The 12819-nt window shown below is 38.0% G+C and overlaps 1 protein-coding gene across 1 annotated transcript in view; it reads left to right on the forward strand.

Annotated features, from left to right (window-relative positions):
* The window catches only part of ITGA8 (integrin subunit alpha 8), a 170773-nt gene that overhangs the window by 14347 nt on the left and 143607 nt on the right, over positions 1-12819 (forward strand). The window contains exon 3 of the mRNA XM_021064834.1: positions 10648-10748. Coding sequence (XP_020920493.1) covers positions 10648-10748 — 101 coding nt within the window. The remainder of the gene's footprint in view (positions 1-10647; positions 10749-12819) is intronic.

The raw sequence follows: 12819 nt of genomic DNA on the forward strand, positions 1-12819 counted from the left end.
AGTGTGTGTGTGTGTGTGTGTGTGTGTGTGTGTGTGTGTGTGTACATACCACATGAGTACATGCATGCATTTGTATATAGTATACATATATAAGTAAGAAATCTCAGTTATAGAGAATGATTATTTAATTAGAATAATATATTTCTGTCCACAATGGGTGAATAGATAAAGAAGATATATAGATGTGTGTATGTGTGTGTATACCCACACACACATATACACACGAATAGAATATTATTTAGCCATTAAAAAGAAGGAATTCTTACAACCACTTTGGAAAAATAGTACGGAAGCTCCTCAGAAATCTAAATATGGAACTACCATATGATCAAGCAAGCCCACTCCTGGGCATATAGCAAGACAAAACTATAATTCAAATAGATACACATACCCCTATTATCATAGCGGCACTGTTCAAAATAGCCAAGACATGGAAACAACCTAATGTCTATCAACAGACGAATGGGGAGTTCAAGTCGTGGTGCAGTGGAAATGAATCCAACTAGGAACCATGAGGTTGTGGGTTCGATCCCTGGCCTCACTCAGTGGGTTAAGGATCTGGTGTAGGTCACAGATGCAGCACGGATCTGGCATTGCTGTGGCTGTGGCATAGGCCAGCAGCCATAGCTCAGATTAGATCCCTAACCTGGGAACCTCCATATGCCATGGGGGCGGCCCTAAAAAATAAAGAAAAGAAAAAGGCAAAAAACCCCCCAGAACAAACAAATGAATGGATTAAGAACATGTGATACATATACACAGTGGAATACTACTCAGCCAAAAAAAACCAGTGAAATAATGCCATTTGCAGCAATATGGATGCAACTATAGATAATCATACTAAGTGAAAAATCAGAAAGACAAATACCATATGATATCACAAATGTGGAATCTAAAATATGGCACAAATGAACCTATTCACAGAACAAAAACAGACTCACAGACATAGAGAACAGACTTGTGGTTGCCAAGGAGGAGGGGGAGGGGTGGGGTGGACAGCAAATTAGGGGTTAGTAGATGCAAACTATTACATTTAGAATGGATGGGCAGTGCGGTCCTGCTGTATAGCACAGGGAACTATATCCAATCTCCTGGGATCGAACATGACAGAAAAGAATATTTAAAAATGAATATCTATCTATACATCTATAGATAGATAGATATATCTATAGATAGAGAGATAGATACATAGATAGATAGATAGACTTATGACTGAGTCACTGTACTGTACAGCAGATATTGGCGCAAGATTGTAAATCAACTATACTTAAAAAAAAAAAAAAGAGGAACCCTTGCCATTTGCCTAAACATGGGTGGACCCTGAGGGTATTATGCAAAATGAAATAAGTCAGACAGAGAAAGATAAATACTGTATGATCTCCCTTCAAGGTGGCATCTTAAAACTCATAGAAAAAAATACAGACATGTGGCTACCAGAGATGGCATTGTTGCAGGGGTGGGGAGACGGGAGAAGGGGGTCAGAAGATACAAACTTCCAACTATAAGGTAAATAAGCACGAGGCATGTGATGTGCATGATGGCAATAGTTAACACTGCTGTGTGGTGTATATGAAAGTTAAGAGAGTTGATCTTAAGAGTTCTCATCATCAGGAAAGAACCTTTTCCTTTCCTTCTTTTTTTTTTTTTTTTTTGCGTCTATGTGAGATGATGGCTATTTACTAAACCTATTGTGGTGACTATTTCATAATATCTGTAAGTCACATCATTACGCCGTATACCTTAAACTTACTCAGGGCTGCATGTCAATCACATCCTAATCAAACTGGGAAAAAGAGGATAACGCATTTTTAACAATACATAGAAAATGAGTTAGTATGATATTTCCTTAAATATTTGAAAGTTCTCAATAAGATGATCAAGATTATGAAGGCTATAGAGGTATCCTTTCATAGCTTTTAATTGTGCTTTTGGGATATTTGGAGGCATACATTTGGAAGTTTAATTTTCTGTGTCATAAAAACTGACTCAGATTCTTTTCTTGGATTTGTTTCTTTTAGACAAGGAGCTCTCTGGCTACCAGTATTTTATTTTGAATTTTACCTAGGAGTATTCCCTATTCTCACATACATAATTTTAATTTCTTTCTTTCTTTCCCTCTCTCCTTTCTTCCTTCCTATGGCCATACCTGAGGCATATGGAAATTCCTGGGTTAGGTATTGCATTGGAGTTGAAGCTGTGGCCTATACCACAGCCACGGCAACACCAGCTTTGAGCCGCATGTACGACCTGCGCCTGAGCTTGTAGCAACACCAGATTCTTAGCCCACAGAGCGAGGCCAGGGATCAAACCGTATCCTCACAGAGACAATGTCAGGCCCTTAACTCACTGAGCCACCACAGGAACTCCCCATAGTTTCAATTTAAAAGAAACTTTTACAGCAGTAAAAATTTGATGATGGGAAAAACAATAAATGTTTAAAGATTTCCTTTCTCCCTTTCCTGATTAAAAAAATGTCTGGACAGCTCCTGTGACAGCTGTAAGAAAATCCCTAGGACAAGGCACTTGAAGTGATGACTGAAAGCTAGAGGGAAACTTAGTGTTTTCCAGGACAAGGCTGAGGATTTTTTAAATAGTTTCCAAAAATCACCCACCTGCCAAAGTGTTTGGTTGCCCTTGTGTCAATTTCAGCTCTTCTCTCTCTCCCCTGGTGATATATTTTCACTTTGTGTAATTCCACCCATTCTACTAAAAGAAAAGATTAGAAAAATCTGCTGATAGCCCGTGTGTGCACCACATTCTGCATTCCCTCACTCCTGCTCAGAAAGGAATATTCCCTTGGAAAAAGGGGCCAAAAATTAGTAGGTTTGCCACCCACTGGGATTTCCCGTGTGGAATTCATATGCTGATTACTCAAAGACCAAATTCATGCCAATTTAAGAGAGGTGGCTTTAGAGCCCAGAAATGTAGGACAGACCAGATCAATATTATTGCTAATACCCATCTACATTTCTCAGATTGGCCCTTAAATCTTCTTGATTTTTTTCTTTAGGATTTCTTTTTTTGGATCATAGACATAATAATGCTCACTGCAAAAACTCAACTATATAGAAATATATACAACTGACATAAAAAGCCACTGAAACGCATACATTCCCAAGAGAACCATCACAAACAGTTCAGAGTCTATACACAGACACACCTACACACAGAATATTTGATTTTGATTTTTCATTTTTTTTTTTTTGTCTTTTTAGGGCCACATTCATGGCATATGGAAATTCCCAGGCTAGGGGTTGAAGCAGCTGCCAGACTACACCTCAGCTCACGGAAATGCCAGATCCTTAACTCACTGAGCAAGGCAAGGGATCGAACCTGAGTTCTCATGGATACTTGTCAGATTCGTTACCACTGAGCCACGATGGGAATTCCAGAACATTTGATTTTTAAAGGAAGGTGGGATCATACTAAACAATATCCCAGACAAATTCATGAATGAATAGATGGGAGTTTGGTCATTCATTCAACAAACACTATGTGTCAGGTATTGTTCTAGAAGTGGGAAACACAGAGGTGAAGCAGAGAAACCTCTGTTCTTGGGACCTATGCCTATTTGGAAGGGAATGGATAGTCAATAAGTAGGCAAACTGACACATAAGATCATCTCACATGATGGTAAGCACTATGAAGAAAAAGTCTGAAGGAAAATGACTTGGGGTAGAGTGAGCTAGCTGCTCAGGGAAGAGGTCTTAGAGGAAGTGGCATTTGAGCTCAAACCTGAGTAACAAGGAGGAGGCAGCCAAGCAGAAAACTGTTGGAAGAAAAGAAAAAAAGGGGAGTTCCCATCGTGGTGTAGCAGAAACGAATCCGACTAGGGGTTGTAGGTTCGATCCCTGGTCCCACTCCATGGGTTAAGGATCTGACATTGCCATGATCTGTGGTGTAGGTCACAGTTGAGGCTGGGATCCTGAGTTGCTGTTGCTGTGGTGTAGGCTGGCAGCTGTAGTTCCGATTTAATCCCTAGCCTGGGAACCTCCATGTGCCGCGGGTGCTGACCCTAGAAAGCAAAAATAAATAAATAAAATAAAATAAAGAAAACTGTGGGAAGAGTGCGTACAATGAGGAGACAGAAATGCCTGGGCGCATTCAGGAAAAGTGTGTCTGAATCTTAATGAGCTGGGAAAGTGGGAGGAGATGAGGCTGGAGAAGCAGGTGGGTGGGGTGGGGAGGGTCCTCCAGCTGGGTCAGAGTTAGCACTGCAGAGGTGGAATGACGACTGTCCAAGGGGGGAAAAAAAAAAGATGGATTGTTCAATTAGTGGTGTTGAGACAACTGGCCTTTCATATCAAAAATAAATAAAACATCTTTGCCACACCCAAACAAACAAACAAAAAAGCCAGGTGGACAACAATCCTCACAAAATTGAAAGACTAGAAAACATTGGAAGAAGATATATGCAACATTTATGGGGCAAAAAGAATCAATACTCAGAATAAATGTCGAATTCTTCTAATCAGTGACTAATCACCAAACAAGAAAACAGACAAAGAATATGAACCAGTAAGTTATAGAAGAAAGAAAAAGTGTATGGTCCATAAGCATAAAAAGATGATCAACTCTGCTAATAATTATGGAAAGGCAAATGAAAACAGAACCAAATGAAGTGTCATTTCATGGTCCTCCAGATTAGCGGAGACTTAAAAGTCCTACGGAGCTGATGGTACCTCTTATGTGCCCTAGCTTGTGTGCATGGAAATTATGGCCACTTTGGGTATCCAGTTGGCATAGCTAATAAAACAGATATGGTCCCAGAGAGAAATTCTTCTCCATAGGCAGATTAAGATGCTATAAGGATGTGCAGGGCACGTGTTTGCTGTAGCAAAAAAACCTAAATGGTCATATGTAAATGGAATGGATAAATAAAATGCAGATAGCTATTCAGTGAGATACAATACAATGCAAGAGTTAAAAGGGATGAGTTTGGATGTATTTATTTATCTATCTATCTACCTACCTGTCTAATCTATCATCTATCTGTCTAGTTAATCTATTTAATCTATTACCTGTATGTCAATTTAATCTCATCTATCATCTATTTAATCTCTCATCTCTCTATATGTCTGTTTAACCTATCATCTATCTTCTATCTAATCATTGAAACATGGATTATCTCCCAAAAACATGAAATCAAATATTAAATACAACTACACACTTTTCTATACAGAGAGTATAATACCACTTTTTTTCAGTTAAAAAAATACAAGAAAGAATCCTCAATAGTAAACTGTTGGCCAACGACAATGAAATCTGACCCACCACCTATTTTTGTGTGCCTATCAGCTAAGAGTATTTTTTACATTTTTTAAAGATTGGGCATATTTTTAAATAAAATAATATTCAATGACACATGAAAATTAAATGAAATTCCAATTTCCATGTCCATAAGTAAAGTTTTACTGGAACACATCCAAGCCCATTTTTTTTCTTTTCATTTCTGTTAAATTTTATTCTTTTTTTTTATTAATTTATTTTTTTCCCACTGTACAGCAAGGGGATCAAGTTATCCTTACATGTATACATTTTTCCCCCACCCTTTGTTCTGTTGCAATATGAGTATCTAAACGTAGTTCTCAAGCCCATTTTTAAAAGCATCATCTATGGCTGCTTCTGCTGCAAGGGCAGAGGTGACTAGTATTGACAGGCCATAGAGAGAGCAAAGCCTAAAATAGTATCAGTCCTTTGCAGAAAACATTTGCAGACCTCTTTCTATATTCATGGTCATTATTTTGTAAATTGCCAGGAGTATACGCCTTGAATTCATGATAGTGGCCACCTCTGGAAGAGGAGGAGAGAGGTGTCAAGGATGTGGTAATGTCTGTAAATGTGAAAAAACTTGACATGTGTCACTCCTGCCTGGTGGGAATACAAGTATTTGTTATATGATATATGAATCCCCTATACCTTTCTGTAGTTTTAAAAAAAGACTCTGAAACGCTAAAAAAGGAAAATAAATTTGTAGACACTATTTTATATCAATGCATCTAAGTCTGTCATACATGGTTTGTTTTTTTTCTTTTTAGGGCCACACTTGCAACATATGGAAGGTCCTGGGCCAGGGGTCAAATGAGAGCTGCAGCTGCGACCTACGCCATAGCAACACCAGATCCTTAACCCTCTGAGCAAGGCCAGGGATTGAACCCACATACTCACAGAGAAAATGTCAGGCCCTTAGCCCACTGATCCACAACAGGAACTCCTGTCATATATATTTAACAGTTAAGTGGTAGTCTATTTTATAGAGAACAGAAATTTCTTCTTAAATGCCTTATTTATGAACATTTCAGTTTTGTTATCACAACCAGAATAGCAAATATCCTCATATTGCATCTTTTTGTGTGTGTGTGTGTGTGTGTGTGTGTATGTGTGTGTGTGGGTGTGTCTTTTTAGAGCCATACCTACCGCATATGGAGGTGTCGAATTGGAGCTGTAGTTGCAGGCCTACGCCGCAGCCATAACAATGCGGAATCCGAGCTGCATCTGTGACCTACGCCACAGCTCATGGCAACACCGGATCCTTAACATGCAGAGCAAGGCCAAGGATTGAACCTTCATCCTCATGGATGCTAGTCAGATTCGTTTCCGCTGAACCACAATGGGAACTCCCATGTTGCATCTTAAAGCATTTGTGTAATGATTTCCATTGAACAAAATCCTAGAAATTGAATTACTTGGTCAAAAAATTGTACATGTAAGGGTTCCTCTTGTGACTCGGTGGTAACAAACCTGGCTAATATCCGTGAGGACACAGGTTTGATACCTGGCCTTGCTCAGTGGATTAATAATCCAGCATTGCCCTGAGCTGTAGACTGCAGACATGGCTCAAATCCCTCATTGCTGTGGCTGTGGTGTAGGCCAACAGCTGCAGCTCCAGTTCAACCCCTAGCCTGGGGACTTCCATATTCTGCAGGTGTGGCCCAAACAAACAAAAAAGTACATGTAAAATTTTCATATATTTTGCCAAATCACCTTCCCAAAATGCTGCATTGAGTTATTATCTTGAGAACAGGGATTGTTGATATTTTTGACCAAATGGCTAGGTGACAAATATTAAGTCATTAGGGTTTTAATTTGAGGCTCAGAGACTTTTCATGAATTTACAAGTTACTGGATTTCCTTCTCTCTGCAGTGCCTGTTTAGGTCCTTAGAACTTTTTTCTATTGAATTTTATTCTTTTTCTTTTATTGATTTGAGAGTTCATATACATATTAAATATGTCGATTCTTCCCTTGAAAAAAATTCACCTGGATTTTCATTTATTAGCTTTGCAAATAGTCTTCTGGCACTTAGGAAACTTTAAATCACATGCAGTCACTCTAAGACTTGTTCCTAGATGTTGGCTTTGTCTTCTCCATAGTCTGGGATACACCAAGAAGAGAATTGCTTTGATAACTAATGGTCTCCACCGTCTCCCAGAACCACTGGCCCTTCCAAACGTTCTCTGGGATTGACAGTGCACTTGGGGTAACCAGTGCCTTCCTTCTGCTCCAGAAGTACGTGGAGTCCTATTCTAAATTCATTGCCCCATGTCATGAAGGACTGGTCAGGAAAAGGAACCCACTTTGAATATGACAACGAGGACTGGTAGGTTTCCATGACCATTGAAAAGACTAGGGCTGTGAAAGTCGGGAAGGTCACTGTCTGTAGATCAAGAACTCTGGAAATTCAGGACTTGATCTTAGCAGCCTGAAGCGCCAGAAAGCTGTGACTGTCAAGGGACACTTGAGAACTTCAGAAGGACAACACATTGGTCATGGCTTGATGTCCCCGTGTGTGCCTAGAGTTGTCACCAGAATAGAATCACATCTCCATATTCTGTTTCCAAATCTCTCATTCAACCGCTTCTACTTGTCAGAGGGTCTGGAAAATATATATTCTAGACTCAGCCCTTTGTCATACCAAGAAGAGCTTAGAGCGGAAGAAATTGTGCCAAATATTTACGGATCGTATTACCTACAGGTTGTTTTCAGGAAAGGTCAGATCAAATTGAATCAAAAACATTCCCCATGCATCAAAGGTGCACTGGGCACCAGTGTGTAAGAGCTAGTATGAAGCCCAGGGCTGGGGTGTGTGTCTTGAAAGAATCTTTCGGAAAAGGAAGGTGAGAAATTCTGGAAAGGTCACTTTTGCCATCAACCCCAATATATTTTCCTCACTTGAGATTTTATGAGATTATGACATTAACTTTAGAGTGAATTTATAAAAATAATCAAACAGAATTTTTTTAAAGGTGACTTTCCACCTCAAAAGTTAAGATAGGGAGGACACACCTAGATCAAAATTCATGTCAGTAAAGAGAGACCTAGGACAGTAGAATCCTCTGTTGCAACCGTGGGGTCGGGGGTGGGATTAGTGAAATCCATGTATCTGTTGTTTTTTCATTTTTTAAGATTTATTGAAGTATAGTTGATTTACAATGTTGGGATCATTTCTGCTGTACAATAAAGTGATCCAGTTATACATGCACACACATCCATTCTTTTTCAGATTCTTTCCATATAGATTATCTCTGAATACTGGGTAGACTTCTCTATGCTCTACAGCAGGTCCCTATTGGCCAGTTATTCCATATACCTCAGTGAGCATATACCAATCCCAAACCTCTCATCCATTCATTTGTATTCTTGGTTTCAAAGAAATGTGTTGCTGGAAAATAACCCACAGTTTACAGGTTTAGTCACCTTATAAGAACATAAAAGATGCCTTAAGAGTCACAAAAGCAGAGTCACATGATTTTCTCTGGCAAAATAAGGCCAATATGGAACAGCAAGTTGTTTTCTATAAGGTTCTTTTCAATTTTTGTACTTAGGTTGAATTGTCAGGTTTCTAATTAAAATATTTTTTAGAATTTTTTTTTTGGCCGCATCTGCAGCATGTAGAAGTTCTCAGGCCAGGGTTCAAACCCTAGCCACACCAGTGACAACGCTGGGTCCTTAGCCCCCTGCACCACCAGGGAACTCCAAGAGATATTTTTAAAGGGTTGCATTGCTGCAAGATTTCTATAGTACATTCTCAGCTTACAAAGCGATACTATGTTCATTTATCTCATGTGATCTTTATGACTCTGTTCACTGGTGAAAAAGAAAGAGGAGAGGTATTCACAGCCTCATTTTAGAAAAGAAATTAAAACTCCAAAAGATTCAATGACTTCCCCAAGTTCACCCAGTTAATGGTGACAAGATCCTTTGTCTCTGAGTCTTACAATCTCCTTGCTTAGACTCCAATAGAATGTTTATATTTTCAGTTTTATGCTCTCATCTGTCAGTTGTTCCAGTTCTTTGCCAGGTGTGTGCATTTTGGGGTGAGGATTTCCAGAACACGCTTTTTTTTTTTCTTTTTTAAAAGCCCAGAAACATCGAAAGCAAGAGATTTTAAAGAAGGAAATTCATAATTTTCTACTAACCTATCAAAATGTAAATTTTAGGTTAAGACAGTATATATAATTTACTCCTTCTTGAAAGGTCTGTCATCTTATGTAAACTCAGCTGAATGTTAATTACATGTATATTTTGGCCTCACTTAATAGAAGTTAAAAGTTCATTTGCAATGCATTTATTACAGAGTCGAGGAGGAAAAATAAAACACACACCAAAGAGAACACATACAAATAAGATGCCCCAGTACAAATGTCTTTTGAAATTCATTAGCTGTTACTGATGAAGTTCAGTAAGAACCATGCAGTTAGAACCACATGGGAAATACACTGACTGGGAATCAGGGGTGAAAGAAAAGATATCTGCTTTTTATTAAGACCTGAAGTGTGTCGTAATTGGGTTGAATTTCTACCCAGATGGCTCCTCTCATGCTGACATCTGCAAAGTATGTTTAAAACTGTGTTGAGGGGTTATTTTCAGTGGCTGTATGGACACGTGTTACTCAGTTAAAACCCAGGAACTTTGAGTCCTTCAAGCAGATTCCTGCTAACCCTCGCCAAGAAAGCTATGCTTCTGGGACCACAGAGATTCCCAAAGGCTTCACTATCAGAAAAGATTGGGAATTCTTTAGAGTAGTTATAAATATTTGGTCTTCCATATGATACAAATCAATGGCAAAAGTGGATTTAAGGCTGTCAGAGTCTACATCAAGTTTACAGTCCAGTTATCCCTGAAAATACAGGTCGTTAAAAAAATGCTTCAAGTTGTAAAATGTCATGTTCTAAGATGTATTTTCATTTGATGGGTATTGTTCTCAGTGAAAAGTCTCGTTTAGACTTAATCAAAGGGAAACACTATGAAAATTGTTTTTCAAATATTTTAATGGGCAAATTCATTATCACCTAACTATATTTAATATATAAAAATATATGTTTATATTTATAATTGGCTGCCCTGTTTTGCAAATTATTATTATTTTTTTGTTTTTACAGCCACATCTGTGGGCTATGGAAGTTCCTGGGCTAGGGTTTGAAGCAGAGCTGCAGGCCTACACCATAGCCACAGCACTACCAGATATCCAAGCCACATCATTGACCTATCCTGTAACTTGCAGCAACTCTGGATCCTTAACCCCCTGAGCAAGGCCAGGGATTGAACCTACATCCTCAAGGAGGCTACATTGGATTCTTAACCCCCTGAGCCACAATGGGAACTCCTCACTTTACAAATTATTAACAGTCCATGTCCTTCTTGCCAGACAACAGAAAGATCAGAGTAAATGGAACCAAGGAACCTATAGAGTTTAAATCGAATCAATGGTTTGGAGCAACAGTGAGAGCTCACAAAGGAAAAGTGGTGGTGAGTATTAACTGTGTGTTGGCAGGGCTGCTTTGGAATAATGTGCACTCTGAGATATTATCAAATTCCTTACCTACATAAATCCGTTCACGTAAGAACACATCAGATTTCCAAAGATAAGTGTTATCAGCATGCCAAAAAAAAAATTTAGTGCTTAAAATAAAAGATTCTGTATTAACCTTTAAAGCTACAGGATAGAAAACTGGCTTTCCAGAAAATTGGTTAGATCTTTTCAAATATTTCAAAAAGACAAGTAAGTAAGAGAGAAAAATAAAAGCTAAGTCCAAACAAAGATATTTTATTGCTGAAGATGGATTTAAAGTGTTGATTAAAATTTGATCTGAGAAATAGGACTACTACTGTTGGGATGTTTTAAAAGTTAATCTACTGTGACGTACTGTGGTGTTTAGAACTATGGGGAAATTTTCTTTAAGAATATCATCTCCAATAATGTGCTTCTCTGAGTACACTGATACTTTTAAAAGTAAAAATTTCTCACTTTCAAATAGAGATCTTTCAGTTTTAAAACTCAGACTTTATGGTTCTCTCTATAGTTCTGAGCAATAATACGTCTCATTTCTTGAGAAATAAATGACTGTGGTAAGCTGATTTGGAAATTTTCTTGTATTTGTTGGGGGATTTTCAAAATAAAGCAGTAACTTTGGCTTTTAGGATTTGTTTAAAGCTGCTTGAATTGTGATTTAATAAGAATAGTATCTAAAGGAAATGCCTTGCTTGATTTGGCCTGCGGTTAACCCCCCCAAAGAAATTGTGACATGAAACAGGTGATGTGTAAAATATAGATAGTCTTCTTCAGTTACAAATCCAGAATGTACAGTAGGCTCTCTGTAGAACTGGATTTGCATGAATATGCTTTTCACATTCCAAAACTGGTAAAAATGTTTTTATCCTTTAGTGATTTATGATGTATATGAATCACTAAGGAAAAGCTAATTCCATCTAATAACTATTTGGAGTTAAAAAATCTCTTGGTACTGTACTGATATTTTTTAAGTCTTGAAAATTTATCTATAACATTATTGTGCATTTATTCAATATTTACAGAAGACTTCAGAATCATTGAAAAGAAAATAGCACATCCTGTTCATAATAAAAATAATAATAAATTTGAGGGTATGTGTGCATTTTCAAAATTAGGTGATAGGAAACAGGATAATAGAAAGTATATATCAAGTTAATTTTTTTCCCTTGAACATTGAAACTTAGCAGAATAAAGTATTAAATTCTGGGTGACCATTATTAAAACTTCAAAATGCTGCAAACAGAAGTATTTTTTTTTTTAATATTCGGATATCATGCATGTACCTGTTAAATTTGGGCCAAAACCTGAATATTATCATATCATGGTGTTTCACATCAGTGTGAAACTGAGCAGGTATTAAAAATACAACTTTTTCGGGCTGACGGCAGGCAAGCCCTGGAAAGAACTGTCTCAGCATTGAAATGTTCTATGGTGATACAGAAAGTGAGGCAAATGGCTTATACTGAGCCACACGGGTTATGCTTTTCTCTTCCAAACTCCTCTTTTTCACCATTCTACCTTATGTTAAATATCTTAACCACCCAACTTGTCAGTGCACGAGTACAGCCCTGAGTTAAAGGAACTTAGATGAGTTAGAAAGTTTTTCCGTATTGGCCAAGACCTTACAATATAAGGAGAGACAAAACCCCAGAAAACTGAAGTTATAGAAGCAGAAAACTGAAGTTATGGAAGTAACTTTACTTGAAAATGTAAGTTATTTTTATTTAAAGTCATTACACATTGGGCTGATTACCAAGGACGTGTGGAATCAGGCAAGGACTTTAAAAATTGGGATCTGCCTTCCCTTTTTTGGCATTGAATGTGAAGCCATCAAGGTGGGAGAGAGGCTAGTGGTTCTGTATTCTAGAAATCTGTAATTCTGCATCCTTAGAAAGGAGTGCTTGAATAACCTGGTGAAACACATTTTGGGAGACTTCGAGCTAGAAAAACAGAAGTCAAAAAGGTGCCTATGTTTTCTCTGGTTATTTTTATTGCCTCTCTCTTTCCTAGCACAATTAATGTTCTTTA

Source organism: Sus scrofa, chromosome 10 (assembly GCF_000003025.6).
Source record: "Sus scrofa isolate TJ Tabasco breed Duroc chromosome 10, Sscrofa11.1, whole genome shotgun sequence".
NCBI classification, from domain to species: Eukaryota; Metazoa; Chordata; class Mammalia; order Artiodactyla; family Suidae; genus Sus; species Sus scrofa.